This window comes from Calonectris borealis, chromosome 10 (assembly GCF_964195595.1).
Source record: "Calonectris borealis chromosome 10, bCalBor7.hap1.2, whole genome shotgun sequence".
In the NCBI taxonomy this organism is placed as follows: Eukaryota; Metazoa; Chordata; class Aves; order Procellariiformes; family Procellariidae; genus Calonectris; species Calonectris borealis.
In genome coordinates, this window is record NC_134321.1 from 2,146,609 (window position 1) to 2,170,120 (window position 23,512).

The window sequence follows — 23,512 nt, forward strand, 5'->3', positions numbered from 1 at the left end:
TGTTTACTGAATAATATGGTTTATGAACTTCTACTCAATAGGTCTTTTCAGAGAGAAACACAAGTGAGACCAACAAATGCTTTCAGCATCTAAAGCAAAGCTTAATCAGAAGTGATAGGAGTTTCACAGACCAACTACCCAGAAAGTTGTCCCCCACTGAGCACAAGGCTTACAGAGATGAAGTTACACAGTTAACGCTCCCACCAGTTTCCACAGAAACCGCTCTGTAACACACAGCGCACGCTGACCAAGCACCAACCAGGCAACAGCATTCAACTACTTATTTTTTAAACAAAACAATGAAATTTAGAATTCATTTAGAATTAGCCTCAACCATATACTCAAAATTACTGTTTTATGACAGTGTTTAAAACGTGCAGTTTCCTAATTAGGCCAGGAAAGACTTCTTGAATTTACTTCTTGAATGTATCTGCCTACCTGGAAGCAATATCACCTACTCTCTTCATTGTTAGAATGACTTCAAGGAGTCAACCTATTTGCTCCTCTCGCAGATGATCTAAACAATTTTAGCATAGCTGTGTTGAGTTTAGCTTGAGTGTAACAATGTTTCCCACAATTTGGTAATGAGGGCTTCTTACATATTTCTAAGAATAATAAAAGCAGCTGTACTACTACAGATGAATGGTTTTTAACAATACTTTATTGAAGCACTTCAAAATGATCACAATGATAGATGTTGCCTTTAACAGAATAAAACCTGTAATGTCATAATTAAAAGGCACTAATCCTGGCACAAAGGTCTACTTACCCACCTTCCACTGTGACGGAAATAAAAACATCAAATATTTTACTTCTCCTTTAAAAGAGTATGTGCATACCCCCTTTGAGTGCTGTTCCATGTTCGTCATTGAAGTGACATGTAAAAAATTCCCTGATGTTTCACCAAGGCATAGTGTAACGTTCAGCATCTGTAGCCTGAAGCAACAGACTACTCATTGAAGGTTTACGATTTAGTGAGACAAGCCATTCTACACTCACGTTTTAGGGATGAAAGTCCTGAAGCACATACCAGTCTCAGGCATTCACGCATTACTCCTCCTGTAACATGATTCATTGCTTTGCTGTTTGTGTAACCGGCAATGCACCGCTCTTAGAAAGATCGCTTAAATAACCTGATTTACACCCCCCTATTTAGAATTCACACAGCTCTCTCTAGTCAGGGTCAGTGCAGAAGCAAGCCAGCAGGGAGCAGGGCTGGGGCATGCTACCGGGAGGAAGCGCGTTTCTTGCGCATTCAGTAAACACGCACAAAGCAAATCATGACATGCCGTTGCACAGCCACAGTAACTATAAAATTAAACCTTAGAAAATTTAACAGCTTGATAATCCAGCTAAGTCATACTTCAAGTTATTATAGATCCCTGCACAACATTCCTATATTAATTTAACCAGAAACACTGTTTAAGGCATTTTCTTTGGCCTCCTTTCTTCTACCAGAAAGTGAAGATTATGCAGTTTTATATATCCGCATCCAAAAAGGACCATCCTTCCAACCTGTTTCCATAAAGATGCAAAGAGAAAACACAAACCGATAAGAAACTAGACTTTTAGTTCCACAGATCATGAAACAGCTCCACATTTGTGGATTTTTCGTATTGCCAAGTGGTAGGACAGAACTGCTCTGTGCAACTGCTAAGACACTCAGCTGTACTCAAGGTGATGATGAGAATTACGCTGCTTTGTAATTGCACTTAAGGAAACCACCATCCACACTAACGTTGACAGGACATTAATACTCCAAGGAAAACTTCCACACAGCCCGGTGCTGCGGGTGCACACACAAGCTTTTCTTCCCAGTCTAGTCTACAGACATGCTGCTCTATGATCAGTAAGAGCGATCACTTGTACTGAACAAAAGCAACAAGAAGTAATTAGAGTTGACGGCTATTTTAAATGATACAATACCAACATATCATGAGGTCATAAAGGTATGACTGGTGTCTAACTAACATTCATGACCAAGAGTTCTCTCTGGCTCAGTATTTGCCTTTTCACAAGACCCAGTTTTCTTAATACGCTAATGGTCAAGGCCTACTGCAGATACATCAGAAGAGAGTTTCAGGACTACAGCTATTGATGTTTAAGTACAGTAATTTATGTTACTAAAATTCATCCCCAAAAGCAAGTTTTGTTAAGCCAATGGGAAATTTAATCAGTCTCTCTTACTGTCCAGACTCACTACAGAGATTAGATTATTGGGCCAATAGATTTCTAGAAGCAGAACACAGCTATAGCATCCAAATTCAGCAGACAACAATGCTAATACCTATCTTAGGCTCCACACCTTTATTAGAATAGAAAAGGTTTAACCTTGGACTTAACTGTGCCTGATGAGCAAGTAGTTTTTTCAGTCCAAGGTCGAAAGGTAGCAAGAACAGCCCCAGTTCTGTGGAAAGACTTACTACACTTCCTTTCTGTTTCAAAATCAAGGTAGGTGGAAAGTTAATCAAGCCCTCAAACAGAAAAAGCTTAATCCTCTGCACTGTGTTTGGATTCAAAGTCTCTTCAGGGTCTACATTTCTGCCATGGGAGTAGCTAAAGGCATCTGGAAGAACTGTACAAGAATAGCTGTGAAAACCTAGGTGGAGTCATTCCGTAAAGTAATACAAATGTACTTTTTAGAGTACATGCATCATAGGTGGCCAGTGTAGCTCTCCTTGCTATTTATATTTAGAAATAGAAACAATGACTTAAATACCACATCAAGCAAACAGCTGTTGGCCAAGTTCACACCACCGCTGATTTAAGTACTAGTACTGGTATCAGACCAACCAGGGTGACAAACCTTCAGCAGTAATACTGTTTTCAGATTTTGCATCTAGAGGCATTTTGCTTTGAATGTTAACTCCAGGTAGCTTGTTCTGCATGCAGGAAATCCCATCAAGTGAAGAAATATGCACATGATCTTTTACTCAACAGTTCATCAGTCCTTCCCACCAGCCGAGTTACACGTGAAGGATGCTAACTGACCAGTACTCAGGCCTAAAAACTAACCTGTTACAGCTCAGTAAATCTGAAAGCTTACATGGAGGCAAGCCGTGAATAGAAGACATCCAATTTGTTACCATTACTTGGAATATGTTGACATATGGTCCTATAAGTTAATAAGTGACCCAAGAGAAATTAATGCAACAAAGCATTTGGGAAGAACAGGCAGTGTAACTTCAGATTAAAATCACAACAAAGATCTTGTTCAAGACCTCAGTCAACAAAAGCCTCACTTTCCAATGAGATAAGAATCTTTATGCTTTAATTGGCAGTGAATGATCAGGCACTGCTAGATCTGACACTTGTGCTGGAAAAGCAAAGGCTTGAAGACAAGAAACAAGCTTGTAGACACATGCATTTCTCTCCTGAAAACAGAGCTCCAGAAGGCTGCCCCTACTTAAGACTCTTCAGCTGACCAGTGCTTTTCATAAACATAAAAAAGCACTGAAGTCTGCTGAGACTGACTAACTAGGCTTGCCCATGTAAGCTGAGAAAGCCCCAGGCCTGAAAGGTAGTTTTATAAGCATTTCACTTGAATAGCTGAACCACAGAACATAAAGCAGCTCAAGTATTTACCGAGCCTTCTTCACCCACTGTAATCTTGTGGGAGAGAAGACAGGCATCCCATAATGTATTTCCATGAGTTAAGCCACATCAACTCAAGTCAGTCAGTTAAGTGTCAATACAACCCTCAAAACATAAGTTTATTGAGTAAAGCTGAAGAGCAGTAAACCAACATATGCATCCACCTAAATAAAAAAATTCACGTATTTACAAAGTTCAGTAATTGTATAAGTTGTTCACATGCAGAGAGTAATGCACAGGTTAACAATTGGTAGTGTTTGGATGCCATAAATGCTGAAAGCAGTGAAGTATATAAACACCAAACACATCAAGTTTAGCTATAGGCCAGTTAACTAAACAGTGACCTGGTCCCCCACAAAGATTCACACATTCTAGTTTAGTTTCCTTATTTTAGGCACAAGCAAGTTTGCTAAATAAAGGTAACTGTAGCAGTTCCTGGTGAACTAGGGACTACAGTAGCAAGTTAATATACCCTCTCCTCTACAGCACCAGAGTATGAATTAATTGAAATCATGCTTCAGAGAACTGAAAGGGGACAAAAAATTAAAATGCAAGTTCAGACTGAATGCAGGCAGCACGTAGTGTCTGTGCAACAGTGCGATAGTTGGTACAGAACAGTAAGGCCATGGCAGTCTAAATTAAAACTGGCTTGCCATAACTGATACGGACTAAACAGTGTTTCCAACCAAAGACTCCGACATAATGCAAACTACATTTAGGTGAAGAATCACACACAGTGTGAGGCAACACAAGCAGGTGTACCATGTATTTGCATACACTAGTAAGCTACATTGACATTACTGTATGAACAAACCAGTCTTAACAAGTCTGTCCCTTTAAATATACTGAAGTCATTGAGAAAGTAAAGCTACAAAAACATTACAATCTTTAGTTTATACACACTTCCCTATGCTGTAGGAGCTAGTCAAGAAACAGGATCAATTCATTGGCTCTCTTGTGCTTTGACACAGTAGAACATTTCATCTTGCAACTTACAGACTTTGCACATGGTTACATCAAGAAAGCAGGCAGGTCTAGAGTTGTCACAATAGCCTAGATACTCCATAGCACCAGGTGAAACTGTGCCCAGCCATTTCATGAGCAGGAGAGACACCGGACAATTACACAGATATTGTGCTAAAGGTCAACAACTGACTCTATACAAAAACATCAGTAATTTAAGTGTCATGCAGCTGCTCAGAATGTGTGTTCTGGTTTCAGATAGAGACCACTAGTATCTGTAGATAGAAAAATGTATTTGAACAAAGTCTGATGTTCCTAGCAATTTGTTTTCATGCTGGAATACTCCAATTTTTGAAAGCTTGACAGAGCAGTCCATTCCCATCCCCTACGCAAATGTTAAACAGAAGCAACGAAATGATTTTAAACAGTTGACTCTTTCCTAATTCATCATGAGAGTTTTCTTTTTCAAGTGACAGGATAAGATCTCAGCTGTAGATTAGTGATGCTGATCTATGCCTTGTGCTCCCCTCTGCAAACAGTTTCCATTTCTCTGCTTACATACACACATCACATGCATTTGTGAGATAAGTCAGTATCCCACAACTCACGCTTAAATGTTTTCTAACTACTGTATGTGGCATCTTACAGAATCTTAATGCTGTCAAGCATCAGCATCTTCAAGCCACTAAACACTAGAAATAAAACACTTGCTGAAAATCATATAAAAACCTGGCCCTGAAAAACCAGAACAGAGTGTACCATCATAATTAACATGGTAGAGAGATTTTTTTTAAAAAGCCCCCCCACAACCCTCCCACCATAGATGGTTGTAAAATAAATATTTGTGCTGACTTTATCATGACAACTCTAGTTGTTTTGTGACAGAATAGGAATACAAGTCTTCAGCAGTGCACATGAGAAATGAACCGTGAAAAGGCAGATTCTTGATACAGGATTTTTGGGTAATATCTCATTATGGAGGGAAGTGGACAATTGAGATTATGGCCAACTGGTACTGGAGATTCCAGGAAGACTTCAGCTTCTTCTAGATTTTGAATGCTGAATAAGCCACTGAAGCGTGATATCTAAAGAGAGAGAGAAGAGAAGTTCCGTATTCAAGTGTCTATCTGTATTTGTATAACTGGCATCGCTTTGGTATGCCAGTGTCCTCAAATACATGACAGGAATACCCAGCCCTTCTCAAGGATGGTCCAAGACAGATCAACAGAATTATTTTTTGAATGCTTGCTGTCTGTGCTTTGGTCCTATATCTGCCCAGCATCCTTCAAGTAACATTTAAAGGAACTGCCCCAGACATCCCAGCTCCTCAGTCAGCTACACCTCTAGGAAAAAGACATCCCTTAATCTGATACTTTGGTATGGCTCACATAATTAATTTTAGATCAACATTGCTCTTTTTAGCCAGTCTGCCTCTCCTCACCTGATGAGAACAAAGTCAGTTTAGCCCTACAGTACAAGGCATCAAGCTCCTCCATGCTTGAAAGAGGGTCTCCTAAGGAAGTGAAACGCACTAGCATCACACCAGCCCAATGCTTCCAGCAGCACCTTCCCTGCAGCATCAGTGATGCTCAGCTGTGCCGTGAGCCTTGTGCAGGAGATACGACAGAAAGGAGTATCTGCTTCTCCTATCCACCATGTCTGAATCTTTAACTGACGGTAAGGTGACAGGCGCTTCTTGGATAAGAAGCCTAAAGAGTTCCACAGGCTGTTCATTTTTCCTGGAAAGAAGTTGAGTCCTTAATATAATGCAGTTCTGGTATCCTCTATAGCTTGTTCCTGAGACCAGCAGCCTGAAGTTTCCCTCATCAGTAAACTCACGTTAGCGCACCAATGGACCAGTGTTAATCTCATGGCAGTCACAAGAAGGCAGCAGGAGAAGGATGGCAAGTGTTGTTAAGTACTGTGTTCTCCTTCAGTTGAGACTGCTCAGTTTACTTACAATACTAGTGTCAAGTACTTGGTATTACACAGTACTATGGTTTCTGCCTTTGAACTCCAGAAACTCTAAAGCAATTGATGTCAGCACCAGAAAAATTTACTGTTTGGCTGCATGGAGTAGTGGCTAGCATAGGCCACAACATGAACCGCTTTGATAAGACAGCAAGGGAAGATGATTATTTCAAGGGAATGACTGTTGAGGAAAAACTTGCTGCAAGTACTTGCTAGGCTCATGAAGTGAGGCAGAGTTGAGAGTACTTGATAGAAGTATAAAATCATTTAGGCCAAGCTAATAGTGAGATTAGTCAGCTATTTGCTGCAAACTAACTGAAGAAAGGCAGCAGGTTTCACAGGAGACTTGACATATGTTTTGATAACTACAATCCCTACAACTTTAATACCAGTCAAGCTTGCTCACTCAGTACAATCAGGAGTTATACCGAATTTAACCAGCGCACTTACACATTGTTCTTTGATTTGTTACCAGTTTCCTGAAGCCAGGAAGCTTGTGTTTAAGAAGTTACAATCCCCCAATCCACCCTCTGACAGCTCTTCACAATGCTTAGCATTTTAGGTTAATAGTTACCTATATTATCTTTCTCTTTGCAAGAAATTGAGTAGCAGCAGATTTCTCTGTCCTGAATAGCAGCAAGGTTCCTATGAAAGAGAGAACATTTCAACATACACTTCACTTATGACAAGGACTCATACTGAGAATCTAAACTGTTCCCCTTCATCTTCTCCACATAACTTGTTTCTGTACAATGGTTCAGCTGCCTCCTGTTGCTGGGTTTTCTACTTACACATGCAAGCTTCTTGCTCTAACAACCCCATGTACATGAATTCATTTATTAAGTTAGCCTTTCTTAGGAAGGGTTAGACTTACATCTTTTCAATTAGCTGTTTCTCATCCAAAGCATTAGGAAGATCTCTCTTATTTCCAAGTACTAGAACCTGAAATCCAGAGCAGAAACAGTTGCAGCTTTGCTAAAAAAAAAAGCAAAAAACCACACAACACCAAAAAAAACCCAAAACAAAAACTAGACACAAAAAAAACCAAACAAAAAAAACCCCAACAAAACAAACCACCCCAAAAAACACAAACAACAAACTTCAAGGGAGTCTGACAAGCAGTCTGGACTAGGCTATTAAATCTTACAGAATGAGACATTCACTATTAAACCAGATCAAGAAGGAAGATTGACCTAGTCACAGGGAAAGGGGGTACAAATAAACCGTTATGTGCAAAAAAAACCAAGCATGAGAACACATCAGCTGATAAAACTGAGAACAATCCCACTAGATTTTCAGCTGAGATTCCCCAAACTTACTCTATACTTCTGTACTACACTCTGGTTAACCTCTACTATAGTACTGTTCCAATTTTTTTTTTTTTTTGTGGGCACTGAGCAAGAATAAGATCACTGAAGGATTGACTGAGGTCAACAATTTGATTTAAGGCACTAGGGGCAGATATTGTTCATGCTTCTAGTAACCAGTAAGGTTAGGCCTTACACTTGACTTAAGAGTTCAAGCCAGACTTCAGAGTTGCTGAAGTTACGCACATTCCTCAAGCAAGTTTAATACTGTGTAAGGCAATATTACTTACAGGGATTCCTTGTAACTGTGGCTTATCTAGAAGATTGTGCAGCTCATTTCGAGAGGCTTCTATTTTTTCACGATCTGCAGCATCTACCATGTAGCTTTAAAGAGAATTTAAGTTTAGGTCAGTGAGACTGAATTATTTAAGAAACAGCAGTGTTTCCTTTACACTGTCAGTTTTGAGCACATTCAACAAGGCTTTAAACAAAGCTAAGTCTTCTAAGCAAAGAATTTGGTTCCTTTAAAAAAATTCTCTAAGATCAGATGAAAGATTCTTTCAGTTAGACAGCATTGCCACCCAATTCAGACAGGAAGTAGTTAGTACCCCAGATCAGACACTGATAAGAAAATATCCCATCTTAAGCCCTGAACTTAACGGTAAAAAAAGTCAATACAGTTGCAGTACAGTTTCAAAATTAAAATGAGTACTACCGAGTCAGGCATGCACTGTTAAAAAGGCTACACACGGAAGAGATGCAAATCTGAAGTTAAGTACTAGCTGAAGGAAGACGACACTTACACAATAGCATTAACTCCTCTGCAATATCGCTCCCACATGCTTCGGAATCGTGGTTGCCCTCCTATATCCCAAATCTTAAGGCAAGAGGAAAAAGACAATTTAGCCATGCACTATGTTTAAACATGTCACGCAAAGATAAAACAAGAAATCAAACCACAGTTTTTCCTTTCTCCTTAGGCCAGCTGCAAGACCTCTCACATATTTGAACAGAAATAATCCCTTGTACAGCGGCTCAAAGCTTGCAGGCCCAATAGCATAAGATGCAAACTAGAGCATCTTACACCAGATGCAAGAACACATCTGTGTACTAGGTTTACACACAGTGGTATACAAGAAAATAAAATAAGATATACCAACTTAAAACTTTGCTTTTGATGTAAGCGTTCCCTCAAACAATATTGATGAGCAGAAGAGGAGGATCTCTGGGCCCTAAACATGTGAAAATTAACTCAGATTAAAGCCAGACCGCATTATCACAACATTGTTTTAACTAATCCATGAACCTGGAAATCACACACAGATTCTCATTTAAGAAACCCTATAAATAAACATAAGTGTATTCTTAAGCTATTTGACAAATTTAGCTGAGCCTCTTCAGTTTTCCTGTATTTGTCCCAATGGTGGAAGCAAAACAGAGCAAACATAAATTTTAAACTAGAAGCTGAAGGCAACCTTGCATGGGTTTAAAAAGAGACAGTCAATGATGGTGACATACCTTTATTGTAACATTACCCTTCGTAACTTTTCTCATGTTGAAGCCCACAGTAGGAATCATATCTTCACTGAATTGACCTGACTGGAAAAAAATAAAGTTAAATTTAGTGCTTATCTGATGCAGCTAGTTTACACAGTAAAATATCATAAGCTTTTTCCAACCATTTGCCTTCCAACTGAAGGCTTTATAGCCAAGAAGTCGTAGATATTACATTCATGTGTATTGAAGCTTGCGTGAAGTCAGTCAAGTAATTTCTTACAAGCACTTTCATTTTTCAAGCCTTGAGGCGGTCAGGGGAGCAAAGTTACTTGGGGAGAAGTGCTTTACATAGCTTAACAGATGGACAGCCAGGGCAAGTATAGGAAAAGAACCATTCACCTACTTCTGCTGGAGCCAAGTTCTGTACATTAGGATCTCCTAGTTACCTGGAAGCTAGAAATATCCGGAAGATTTTCCTCTGATGCAAGCTACTCTATGGACAACATTTACAGTAATAAATCACTCTTGTGGAGTAAGCCTCCAACCCACAGGTATGGGTTAACTCCCTGAGGAGTTTTAAAAGGCTGGAAAGTGGAAGGACCTGACAGGTCTGCTTCCTGCTAGGCTACACAGTGTCCAACTTGTTCAGCAGTGGAAGAGGCAATCGAAATGCAACTGGAGAGTATTTCAGCCCGTTTCCACCAGCAGTTCAGCATCACTTTAAGCTCTGACATAACTGCTGCAACACAGTGATGTATTAGAGAGGTTCTCTAGTGGCAGATGTTTTACTATCTGTTACACTTTTATCGGTAACAGCTTGAAAGCCAAGTTCACAGCTATCTCCTGTAGCTAACCCAGGAGCCATAACAAGCGTTATCAACAGTAGTACAGATTTCTCCCACGCTCCCTTGGCTATTTGGCAGAAGGTGGATCTCAGCCACAGTGGTCATTATGTATCTGACTACATCCATTATGTGTAATAGAACCAGACAGTCAACCAGATTTGGAAAAAAGGTCGAATCAAATGCATTCAGTTGTTTAATTAGGGTTTGATATCACAGCAGCAGAAAGTCTGCTTCTCTCCCCTGATGTTGCACAGAGAAGCTTGCCCGAGTTAAAAGCCCTTTAGGATCTATGAAGCAGACGTCACATCATCCTATAGAGTTAGGGCCCAACTGCTCACAAGCTGGAAGTAGTAACTAAGTCTGACTGGACATGCTTTGAGTACATGCTGTTCAGAAGATGCAACCAGAAGATGATCAGCTTGTAATACCAGTGCTTTGTCATTCACTTCTATGCCTAGAAGCCCACATTTCCTTCAGTTTGTTCCCCCTACCTCACCCCCCAAAGAAAACTGTGATCTTCCACCAGCAAACCAAAGCTGCAAGCTTCACACAATACAGACTCCACTATAATGCTGATAAACATTAGAAACGTACAGATGATAGCAGTCTCATTTGGGCTTACTTGGCCAAGTCCTTCAGTTAAATGACATGTTGATCTTGCTGTTGACCTCCAAAACAGAAATACATCCAGAGCTTGGATTTGAAGCCAGCAGTCCCCTGAACAGGTGGTGATTTTTCACATTTAAGATCTGCTTTCCAGACACATGGCTATACAGACTAACCGTCTTTTAAAAGGAGTTAAAAAAAACTTAAGTCCTTGAATCCAAGGAATGCAACAGTAAAAACAGTGACGACCTGAAAAATGTACAGCTTAAACCTCATTAGGCAGGTGTTCTGCACTCATATTTGAAAGAAGTTTCAACTGTTTAAGCTACACAGAAGAACACGTATCAATCTCATGCAGCACTGTTTCAGAAACTACTCTAACCTTTCTGCTAACTTAGCAAAGTAGGTGCATAACCTGAATGCCTGTTCATTAGCTTCTCGTTCCTGCCCTGAAAGCCCGGTGTATGAGTTGTCCATTTCAGCCAGTTTGATTATGTGTAGCTCAGCAGCAGATGGTTAACCATGCTTTCCATGCCTGATGCAGTTTAGTTCAGTTCATAAAGCATGCACTGCCAATCTTGCCTTTGAAGAGTCAGCTTGCCATGGTTGCTCCAGAACCACTGCATTCCTGCCTCTACAGTCACACCCTACACCCACATCTTCCAACCAAACTTCTCCCAAGCACTCCCTGAACCTCCATCTCTTTGTGCTACTTCGTATTACCCCATATGCTGTCAGCTCTTCCCACTCAGATACTTCCAGATTCTTCACTCAAGAGCTGTTCCTATCACTAGTTCGTGCTCCCGCACTGCTCTTTTAGGATACAGATTCCTTCAGATTGGAGCAGCACCTCATTTGCCACGTGTTTAATGTAACATTAATAAGTTACTGTGATCCACCACAAGGAAGCTTTTACAGAATCTTCAGAAAAGCTGCTGCACCTTATACTACTTTCCAAGTACTCTCTACCCACGCTACACATCCAGGTGGCATAAAAACGTGTTCTGACTTGCTTAAAAACTACACTACAGAGTCGCTCAGTTACAACCTGCGTTTCAGCTTTCTGTACTCTGCTTTGTAGGCAGACAAACCAGCACTATCTGACATACTTTCTGACCTGTCAAACAGAAGGTGCCTTCACTGAGCTGCCTCCAACACGCAAGCACGCCCTTTCTCTCTATAGAAAGTTTGGAGGCTGTGGATTCTGAGGTGAGGTGGGCACTTACAGCTTTGAGGGGCACACCTGTCTGCAGGTTTTGAGCATATTGATCAACTTAGATCTTCATTTGAAAGACCTTCCTCTGATATAAGTGTGGGTGTTCCTCTGTTCACAGTCAGTGTACCTAAAGAAAGCTACTGGCAGTCACCTTATCTTTTAAGACAGGTCAAAAAATGGTTAAAATGATTGTAATGGATTTTGCTAGCAGGCAGTGATCTCCTTCGATAGGTTCTACTATTGTATCCAACTGTCTTGGCCCAGAAACAGCTCTATAAACCCAAATTTTAAACGGTTTTTGTTTACTACCTCTACAGAAGAAAAAAGCCAGGAATTCAGCTGCATCTTAAAGTATTTATATGCAAAAGCTACTCGCACCACAGAACAAGAAGAATATGCTTTTATCAGTAGGCACTTCTGTTTGAATCAGACTTCCCTCTGCCCTCCCCAGAGCAGATTACTCAGCCCTATCACTGTGTGTTCACAATATGATGTTTTCTCCTTCTAAAATAGGCACCAGCTTTAAAACAAGTCTGATAAGCACAAAAATATTTTCAATTCCCAATCTGAAAGTGCTTGGCTGTTGTCATAACAGTAGCATTGCTCAAACACTCATCAAGGACAGCAAGGGTAGTTGCTTACAAATCTAGCAATAGCACCTGTGACTATTCCAACAGGCAGACACTGTACTTCATCCAGGTCTCCTGGAAGATCAGCCTTGTGTACTGGAAGTGATTATGAATTAAGCCATTAGCTCTGAGGTCATACAGACCATACAGCATTAATACAAACTGTTCGCTGAAGGTCACAAAACAAAGTTAACTCTTGCCCCTATGTGAAAGATAAGAAAGAGGGAGACTAAACAGACCGAATTTCAGAGACCACATGCAGAAAGAACATGCAGGACTAGTCTTTAAGCCTCCTGGTTTAAGAGAGACTCCCGTTTTAATACTCCAAGCTCCTGAAGAACCTAAGCACATGATATTCTAGAAGTTTAGTGCCATCTGATTCCTAAAGTCAGGCACAACAATGGGCACTGAAGTTCCACAGAGTTCGTATTAAGGTAGTTGAAGATTAGCATTCAAGTTTAACCTCTATTTAATGGAGGACAGTACTAGTCACTGTTCCAGTGACCGAGTGGAGTTGTACAGAAATGCCCTCTAGTATATATTCTTCACATACCTGGATACTGTATCATGACTTCATGTTTGGTATGTTATGGATAATGGGCATACAACCCATCTTTTGAAAACTCACAACTGACTACAGTCATCCCCCTATTAACTGGGCCCTGGTGCAGGAAAAGAAAAACTGAGCTTCCATGTGTTGTTGGGACTTAGTGTGGAATTGTCCAGTTAAAGCCTCCTCGGTCCAACAGGTCTTATATTCAAAATCACTAAGTCACCCCCAATGCTAGACCTGAAGCACTTTAAGATGGGGATTACTACTTAGCTAAGCAGGCAACAACAGACCAGCCCTACATGATGCTTGCCCACTCCAACAGTTATTCTAACAAGCTGGCAAGCGAGAGACACAGATAAGATTGTATCATAGGGCAACATGAACCCATTTACCTGCCCGAGTACTAGCTTACGTTGGATAAGGATTATTCAGAGAGGCAAAACTGCTTCCAGACTGGACTAAGCCCCTGCACTGTACTCCAGTAATGTAGGAGTACAGGGCCAACACCTACCTGCATGAACCAGTTTGGGTTCAGCTCACCTCGTATCTCGTATTAGCACTGACTCTTGCACAGACTGTAGCACTTACAAAGTGCACTCTCCATCTGGCTACCAGATCCAAGCCTGGCCCACCTGTTACACCCAGCTAACGCTAACTTTGGTGTGCGCTCTGAAACACCACCATACGTGCACAGCCACATCCACAAGCACTGCTTTTTACCAGTAACTCTGGCAGGCTGCCTCTCTGGGTCTGCGCCCTCTCCTCAGCCACCAACAGGCCAGGGGCAGCTTTGCCAGCCAGCACCCGCAGAAGTCTTGCCTCAGGAATGAGCCGGCGGCGTGCCGATTACAGGTACAGTTCATTTCCCAGAAGGGCAGGATGAGAAGACTTTGGACAAGCATTTCACTTACCATCACCTAACATTCCAGAAGCGTACAAACAATGCGAGTTTAGTCTTTTTTAATGCTTAGTTAATATTGAAACAAGGTGCTTCCTAAACCTAGCATTTCCAGTTGTCTTGAAAGTCAAAAAAAGCAAACCACACCACACTCTGGCTACTTCATCTGCCTCTCCGTAGCCATAAGCTACAGCCAGAAGACTGCCAACTTCCAGGAAGTTATGCTTACCAGACTGTCAGCACCAAGCCCTAAGCATCTTGATCAAGTAATTGAGCGTAAGACTGGAATTCCTGCTTCCTGTATCTTCCTTAAAAATTCATTTCAACACGTTAAAGGAACCATTAAAGGCAGAACTCATACTGCAGCAGTAGAACCAGTGCTCCCTCTTCCTTCTTTCCAGCTAGAGCAGTAGCTCTCTCCTGCTGGCACCGGAAAGCATGCTGCCCATAATAGCCCATCCACACGGTCCTCAACCACCAATTCACAGCTACGAGATTTTGATTCCACAGCCTGCACAAGGAGATTCTTTACGTCAACAAAAAAGGTCAGGGCAGCCTTTAGCTTGCATCTCATAAAGCTAACATGATTCATTACTGTTACAGGACAGATTTCTTCATATAGGCTTTGTTACTACACAACAAAGATTTTTATCTTTACTTATAATACTTTTCATCCATCTAGAAGAGATCACAAACTTAGCCAACTAGGAGACATCATCATGGGAGTACAGATTCCAGCCAGGACGCTCCCAATCCACCCGAACTAGCTTACTACCTTAAGCCCTGCTGTTCATCACTAAATTTCTTTCTTTTCACACTAAGAAGAAAGCCGCATCTCTCAGAAATCTCTTCTTTAAGAAAAAAAAAAAAAACAGTGTCATTTTAGCATTATATAAAGCTACCCCTACACTAAGCCTCCTCTGCAACATTCATAGCCTCTACCAACAAGTGCATCATATATGGACAAATCAACTAGCTTCTTTCTGGAAATACTTCAGTGTTTCAGCTACTTGTCATCACATTCAGCCGCTTGAACTCTAGTTTAGAAGCTTCCATCCTTGTGATCTAACAGTCCCTTGAAAGGCTTTACAACAGCACTTCTGTGAATGATTGCTGCAGAAAGTAAAATAGCTTAACCTTACAAGAAAATAGATTTTTATTTCCCCAACCCTGACGTCAATGGAATATTTAAAAGGATATGGACTGCTTATCATGTAACTACCACACAGCAGCAAAACAAGACCTAAAAAGGCATATTTCTATCTAGAAGTCACTCTTGTAAGAGCCTCCGATAGTCATGAAAGCATCTTTCTCCAGGTGTTACTGCTTAAAGCTCTTCCATTGCTTAAAGAGTGCTATACAGGAACTTAAGACCACAATGGAAAAAGTAGATTCCGATTTCATTCACCTGTTTCAGACCACCTGGGGTACAGCAAGCAGGACCTCAAAGAAAGAGTATTAACTGGAGTATGAGTCACCTCGTATTAGCTTTATTACCTAATGAAGTGAGGCAATCCATTTCAAGAGACTTCTGCGATTAAGAAACACTTCACTTAAAAACGTATCAACCTTCTCGCTTAACTACTATGTGTATGAAGTGACAACATACGCTATTTATGACCTACCTGGGTGTTTCAGAAGGCACTAAAGCAGCAGGTAAGCTCTTTAGAGCAATCTTTTTCCACACTTCTCCGGTGTGGCTTCTTTAAGTCGAAGTTACTTATAACAGTCATGAGGACGGAGGGAAGTCACAGCTCCCAACTGGCTAAAGGAATCTTTTGTTGAGAGGCGCTTCAAAAATGGCCTCTCTCTAGAAACCGAGGCCTCATTCAAAGGCTTGTCAGATATCCCAAGTTAAAAGAGAAACCACACTAATTCAGGCTTTGACACAAATCCTAAAAACGGATCTTATTTATCCTGTCACCACAAACAAAACAGGTTGAGTTCAGCTCTTAAACCTGACAACCCTATCGGGAAAGTCTGACTCGATCCCACTCCTGCAGTTCTCCTCGCCTGCCCACTGACAATCAGGCTATCGAGCTTCAGTGTTCCAGTGCCAAACGCCTGGATCAAGGATCAATCTGCCAGGCTTCAAGCAAGACTTCACAGTAGGAAACGCCACTCTTCCATGAAGTACTTTTTTGAAACTGAACAAGTGTCCCATTATTCACCAGCATGCAGCGCCTGCAGCCTGGAAGCAGAGTCAGTTTACTTGAGTCATGTTTCAGTTGCATCACATGGCTGTGGAGCTCGGTTGCCTCTCGTACCCCCCCACACCAGCACGGCTGGGACTCGCAGCTTTGACAGCAAGTCTGATGAAAGCCTGTTCACAGACACTAGCTGCAGAGATGCAAACGACGGAAGATACTGCAGACTCCAGTAAATAATGGGCACTCCATGCACTCCGGTAAGATGCTAACAATTCAAGATGCGATATCGGGATGACATGCAGTTTCTCTGAATAAGAGCCATAAGCCATCTACATTATGGAAATTAGGACCAGGAAGAAATTATATCCTCCCTTGTGAGCAAGTTTACTCATGCACACGGGAAACTTATGCTTAATATCTAATTAGAGACAGTGACTAATACCGAGCCTTAGCAAAGCAGAAGCTGCATTAGTTGTATCCAGCTATAACTAGATTTCAACGCTAAGGTTGGTTTTTAAACCTTCTAGTTAAACTAAGTTTGGTCTGATTACAAACTAAGTGCTTGTTTACACTGGAGGAATAAATATGGTCCAAACCAGCTACCAATCTAGAAAAAGATTATTCTAGAACGGGGTTGTCTGCCTTTCACGGCCTTTCCACTTCAGTGGCAGTCAGGCGTTGTATCAAGCCTCCTGTGTAACTGGCTTAAGTTTTTCCTCTAGTTACATATGCCTGATTTGATTGGCATAGATTATATTAGAGATTTATATTAGATTAAACTCACTGTTGTCAAGAAACTGCATTTGTTAGACAGAATGCAACCTTATAAGACATACTGAGTCCCTGGTATGTAATCCAGCTTTTAGAACTATTCTATAGGACTAGCATCTTGCTGTGTCATTCCTTTCATTTTAGTTTTATAGCATCCCAACGCTTGACAGCTACATCCATCCAAACCATTAACTGGCCTGTAGAGAGCAGTTATTCTTTTCCAGCACTCATTTCCAAATGCACACTCTGAATTAAAGTCAGTCAATGAAGCAGCTAACAAGAAGTTAGCTCTTCACGCCACGGACGGCACTACTCCTTCTGGAAGAAGCAATATTGTGCTGATAACTGAAGCTCATGCTATTATGTTTTTAAAACCAATAATAAAAACCTGAGCAAGTCCCCTTGCTCTGTATTTTTGTAAAGAGTCACTAGATTCCCTAACTAAAAACTTCAGAAATGTGACTTGCTACTTCCAAACCTAAAACAGCTAACTAGGCTGTGTCATTATGCGGAACAACTTCCTTATTTCACTCAGTTTTGCAAGGCTATTTGAATGACACACACTCAGATAAATTTCTGGGTGTGATCCTAATGTGCGGTTGAAACCTTGCGAGATTCAATCCCCAGCAAAGCAAGCTGGATACAGATGTCAGCTTTATTTAGGAATACTTTTACCATTTGAGACAGCTTACATGGACTAAACTGATGCGCAACTAGTGCAACGATTTTGTACTACTCCACACATCTGCAGCACAGTTTCACAGACAACCCCCGAAGGAGATGTGCTGCTGGTACTATACAGACAGAACGGCAAAGCAGTACTTTGTCAAGTGCCACCACCATCCAGGACTCCAGAAGACAAAAAACCTGCAGAGTAATCTCAGTGCCCAAAGTTGCAAGGACACACCAATCAGTATCAGCTCAGCGGCCACAGACTGAGGTTGTTCAACAATTTCAGAGTTCCATTTCTAGAAATCCAAGCCCAGAGGTAGCAGCAGCCACTACTGTGTGTGAAAGAAAAGGCTTCTGGCGTTCTCGGGTTAGTCCAGCAACTTTCACCTAGCATAACTAGGCAGAGGAAGAGTTACCTTTCAGGAGGGCGGACTCATTTCACATGATTATCATGAAGCCCATCAAGCGCTCACATCCTCAACTACACAAGAGCTTGGCTACATTTTGACAGCTAGTCAGTGTAACAAGGATTATGTGTAACTGCAAGAGAATGAGAGTCTTCTTCCTATCCAGTAACTCATTCAACTGACACTTAAATAATTCCATTCATAAAAACACTCAGTAATATTAAGGAGGCAGCCTCAAAAAAAAAAAAGTTGAAAGTCTGCTTAGGTCTGAGGTTGAAGACACCAGCTTTCTCATTCTAGGTGCACTAGACTCAAGTCAGTCATGCTCCCTGCAAAACCAAAAGGTACCCTGGTTTCCCATTTCAGTCTCCCTACAAGGGCTTCCAAATTCCAGCTTGTCTCTTTGAATGTTTTCTGTCACATGCATCCGCAGAACAGGATACTGATGAAGCCGAATAAGCCATTTAAGCAAGCCACTCTATCTTGTTCGACAATGGAAAAGCTTCATGTAGGAGGATTCCCACACCCTTCCTCCATCTGCTCCAGGCAGATCATCAGATAAGTAGGCCCAAGTTCAGCAGTCTGCTGCTGTTAGGCTTGGAAGTTGTACTTCTTGGCACACACCTTAAGAGAAAGGAGATTATTCCATACAGGTTTCAGCAACCAGGATAAGCAAAAATCTGAGAGAACTGTGAGTGGCAAACATTTAAATCATTTACTGAGGACCACTGAAAAAAAGCCAAATGGGAAAAAGTGGCTGAAGACACTCTTCACATTATGCTAACGTGAGCCCAGGCATACCAATCCTGACCGAGACAGGCCTTCAGAGCACTGTGGGGCTGTGCTCCGAGACGGCTATCGGTGTCTCCACGGGTCCCATTAGCGCACAAAGGTTTAGGGAGGCACAGCACGCTATCAAGGCTATCCACGGCTGGCTCAGCCACCTCCCTTCGAGCCTACCCATGCCTGCTTCCCAGCGGAACAGCTTCACCCCAGCAGCTCAGCTCAACCCACGAGGCGTGCGAGGCACGGCCGTGGATGCGGGGCAGCCCAGGCAGGCCTCAGCCACGGGCTGCTGGGAGCGAGGCCAGGCACAGGCCGCTGCCGGCCCGGCCCGGGCGCTGCCTCGGCGCCAGCCCCCTCCTGCCGGGCCTGCACAGGCCGCGGCGCTCCCCCGGCCCCGCGCGGCCGCTGCGGCCACCAGGGCCCCGCCGGGCCCCGCCGCCCCCCGCCGCGGCCTGCCCCCGGCCCGGCGCGGCCCGCTCACCGCGATGACGTTGACGAAGGTGGTCTTGCCCGAGTACTGCAGCCCCACCAGGGTGAGCTCCATCTCCTCCTTCCAGAAGAGCGAGCGGAACCAGTCCAGCAGCCGGGAGAGCAGCGCCAGCATGGCGGCGGCGGGCGGGCCGGGGCACGGGCAGGCTCGGGCCGGGGACTGGCTCCGGCGGCGGCGGCTGTCGGACACCCGCGCGCTCCCACACGGCCCGGCTCGCCCCCGCGCCGCGGTCATATGACGCCTCGGCGCGGCCCGCGCGGCGCACCAAGAGAGGCCGCAACGCCGCCAGCCCCCGCGCCGCGCCGCACCGCCCCCTGCCGGCAGCCGCCCCGCACCGCGCCCGGGGAGGACCGGCGGCGGCGGGGGGGCGGGGCGGAGGCGAGGCCGCGCCGCGCGGGGCGGGGCGTCTGCAGCGAACCCTCGGCCCCGCCATCTTGGGCGGGTGCGGGTCAGGGGGCGTCCGCTCGCACACCCTCGGCCCCGCCATCTTGGGCGGGTGTCCCAGCCCCTCAGGGCTGCCCGGGTGCGGCGCCGCAGCTCCGCGGCCTGCCGCTCTTGCTGCCGGTGGTCCCCTGGCAGCCATGCTGCGCTCCCCCCCAACACCCCCTCACCCTTCCCCAGCCGCCTCCTCCACCCAGCCGCCCGCTGAGGCCCCCAGAGCCACTCTGGCCACTCTGCCACCCAGCGGGGTGGAAAGCAGGACCCCACCAAGACTGCATGGTGGGTTGAAGCTCCAATTACAAACGACATCAGTTGTGGGGTATTTTCTTGGTGCACCCTCTAGTTTGTTAGTCTCTCCGGTTGGCCATGTGGGAGCTGCTGTTCTGTCCCCAGAATCACTGAGCGGGTAGCTGGCCTGCAGGCAAATCCTGGACTTGCAGAGGACTAGGGATTAAGAAATATTAACCATATTTTCAAATGACAAATGCAGAGTATTTTTTAAGCAAGTGAAATATCTCACAAAAGCTTGCATGTGCTCCTAGAACTTCTAAAAACTAGGGGTCAGCCCACACATCCTCGTTATTCTCAGTTATTCTCACATAACCAGCCATTCTCTGGAAGTTTCTGCCAGGAATCCATGCATTTTGCATGGACTTTTTGAGGTCATTTACCGTGGACCTTGCCGCTGTGCCGGTCAGGTAACCGTAACTGGTTATCCTCATTCCCAGCCACGTTAAGCCTAGTTCTGTACAGTAAAGCCAGTAGCAGATGGAGATTAGAAACCCCTCAACTTCAAAGAGCAGCAGCATGAGAAAGCAAACCAATGCGCATGCCTGCATGTTTTTTAAAAGGAAAGGTGACTCTGGTGATACAGATTTACAAGCTCTAGACATCCTCATTTACATAATAAATTCCACACCTTCTCTAAACATTTGTCCTCCAGAGAGACACTGCCAAGGATCTCAGTGTTTGTATCGTTCACAAATCATGTAGCTCCTGCTCTCCGGGTAGTTAAATGGTGACTTCTGCAGTGTGAGGCCAAGGCGGGAGAGACATGAGCTGAACAAATGAAGATGTAGCTGAAAAAAAATTGGGAGGAGTCTACGAGATGCCCAAGGAATGGAAGTATTTCCCTTCACCTGAAGTAGAACCTTTTTCCTTAGGATTTCATATGGTGTTGCAGAAAAACTTTCATGACTCAAATGAATCATCTCCATTAAGAGATATTAATGGCTATTAAACAGGATTTGTACATTGTCAATTGGTTGGAAAACAGCTACTGTTTTGCACTTGTCTGCAATGGTTTTCAAAATATTTACTAAGGACCTAAGTCACTGCCCAGTGTTGTATGAAGAGTGGAAACAGAGTCAAGGCTCTCTGCCATGCTTTTGCTTCATTAATTCTGCAGCATTTTTCAGGGCACCATGATCAGGCTGAGGACGACTTTCCTCCCTAGTGAGAGCTGAAGTGCAAAGTAGCCCTGGCAAAGCTGGAAGCTTCTGCCTCCGGACTCTCACCGCCTCCATGGCTGTTGGGGACCCCAGCCCCAACCCCAACCCCGCAGCCTCTGTAACCCCGAAGGACTCACCCAACGCAGACGAGAGGCCAGTGCCCCCCATCCCAGCACCGTGCTGGGAGAGGAAGGACCAGCACGGGCTGGGCTCCATCTCCCCCTCGCCCTGGCTGAGCTACCTAGTTACGGACATCCCAGCTCCAAGGGGAGCAGGGGAAGCAGGTTAAGTAGTTTTATGGAGGCTGAATAATGAAGAGAGAGGGGCCAAGCCGCTCAGACAGTACAGAAAAGCACACAAGGAAGCAGTACGATCAGTACCGGGGAATTTTGGCATTTTTTGGCATTGTTCATATTGGCAAAAAGAGCAGCAAATACAGCACTGGGTATAACGCAGTGCCAGCAGAAGCTAACAGGCCTTTTCCTTTTTTTCAGAAGAATGCTACAGCTTAGCTAGCCTAGTCCCTGGCTAACAAAAATCACATATAGGAACTGCTTTTAAACACGGTCAGGCCATGCTATAATGAATGCAACTGGCAGATAGTCTTTCTACTCCTGGATGAAGAGAGCAGCGGCGTGTGCAGCTGATGAATTTCGAGCAGCCAAGCGCAGCACGCACTGCCCTCCCGAGGCTCCCCTGCGCAGCACGGCTCCGCTCTCCCCGCTAGTGCCTCAAGATCACAGTTCGCCCCAAACACGCAAGAATAACACATTAATAGCTGAGACCAACCGTATTTCGAGGTCCGTCGCAGAGATGCGGTTCCTGCGTGGCTTGCCTCCGCGTGCCTTTGCAGGCTTACCTCTGGTTTGCAGTCCTGCATTGCCAGCATTGAGGTAAATGCAGCCATAATACTTGCATATCACAAGCATGGATTTTAGCATGGACATAAGTAAGAGGACAGATGAAACATGCAAGAAACATACTGGTGTATCCCAGTACAGTCATCACTAATCATCAACACAGGTCTCATCTGAAAAGACACCGAGCACCCTGAGCTCACACTGGAGTGCTGGGCACTCGTCAGCTTGCTGCAGGAGGCAAAATAATGGGTTGTTGTTTATATTTCATTCCTCGTCCAAGGACCTGGCAGCCCACAATATTCTTTATTGCACAGGAGAATAATACCTCCAGAAGTCCCTTTCTGATTGTGGTTTGCACTTGTATACGTTCAAGATTTCACGGAAGGTAGAAGCTATGCCAAGGCACTCAGATTACAAGAGCCAGCTAAGAGCCGGTCTGCGTGGTCAGTTGCGTCCCTATGTCCATCATTATTTCAGAGATAAAAGCTCCCTGAGGTACACATCGTAACTCACTGCAAACAGATGTGGAACAGGCAACAGCACATCTTATACAGCAGACATGTTTTCCACAAAATGATGAATGAGTATTTTACTCCTGGGAGCAAATCCAATTTGCTAATTCACCCACTAGAACAAAATAGCGCGAGAGGTACCGAGCACTTTTATAGCTGAAAACAACATGATGCTCCCTCTCCCCGTATTGCAAAGATATCACAGACACTTTCTACATGGGCTGCAAATTGTGCGCAGAGGAAGTCTCGTCTCATTTGTGGCGTGTTTTCAGGCAACAGACTTGTGATTTACTGTCAGCTACTTCCAGAGCCAACAAATGGGGATGCTGGGTCTGTTCTCTCAAGCCTGGTGAAGTCGCAGAGTATTTCAGGTTCTCATATGTCCGTGTTTGAACACCATGAATATTTCTCCCAATAAAATCCTGCTATAACGTGTAGCATAACAAAAGCTGTGTAAGTGTGTCTAAACTCAAAGGAATGATAAAACTCATTACATCAAGTTAATAGTATTTCTTGGCATTCACCGCAAATTATGGGACTCTCCAAAATGCCTCTCACTGATCAGAAAGGCAGCACTGAGCACTAATCTACATAATTCTGTTGACTGTTCCACACAGGGTTTCTCAGGCCTTTAGATTTCAACTCTGCTTCCCACTTCCACCGTCAGCTGTCTGCATAAGCACCCTGGGAATCTTTGCACTCATTAGTGCGGCAGTGCAGAGCGCTTACAGCAATGCAGTTACTGATGCCGTGGCTTGCAGGGTATTTCTGGCATCTGAGGAGGACCAGTCTGCAGACGGCCATATAAAAAGAAGAGAGCACATGAAAACAGGATCAGATCATCACTTTCTGTGTCTAGACATTTCCTGGAAATTCTCTGGAGGTTAGAGGTT

The 23,512-nt window shown here is 43.8% G+C and overlaps 1 protein-coding gene across 3 annotated transcripts; it reads right to left on the minus strand.

Moving 5' to 3' along the window:
• Positions 1 to 643: 643 nt before the first annotated feature.
• ARL8B (ARF like GTPase 8B) lies at positions 644 to 19,655 on the minus strand. Of its 3 annotated transcripts, XM_075158584.1 has the most exons (9): positions 19,347 to 19,419; positions 10,800 to 18,703; positions 9,354 to 9,434; positions 8,639 to 8,712; positions 8,126 to 8,219; positions 7,403 to 7,470; positions 7,103 to 7,173; positions 6,101 to 6,296; positions 644 to 5,642 (listed from the first exon to the last, which is right to left on the minus strand). In XM_075158584.1, coding segments are annotated over exons 3-9 (564 nt in total). In that variant the 5' UTR covers positions 9,414 to 9,434; positions 10,800 to 18,703; positions 19,347 to 19,419; the 3' UTR covers positions 644 to 5,641. The 3 variants fall into 3 exon arrangements, with proteins under 3 accessions (XP_075014685.1, XP_075014683.1, XP_075014684.1); XM_075158582.1 differs by lacking the exon at positions 10,800 to 18,703 and having other exon boundaries at positions 19,347 to 19,594; XM_075158583.1 differs by lacking the exons at positions 6,101 to 6,296; positions 10,800 to 18,703 and having other exon boundaries at positions 19,347 to 19,655.
• Positions 19,656 to 23,512: the final 3,857 nt, after the last annotated feature.

Bases quoted from the DNA above. Each gene is read 5' to 3' on its own strand.
- ARL8B (XM_075158582.1), bottom strand. From the start codon at position 19,589: ATGACCGCGGCGCGGGGGCGAGCCGGGCCGTGTGGGAGCGCGCGGGTG. The intron at 8,220-8,638 runs GTAAGTGTCGTC...TTCTCTTTAAAG, and splicing joins AGAGGAGTTAATGCTATTGT to CTACATGGTAGATGCTGCAG. The intron at 7,174-7,402 runs GTAAGTCTAACC...TCTCTTTCATAG, and splicing joins AAACAGCTAATTGAAAAGAT to GAACCTTGCTGCTATTCAGG.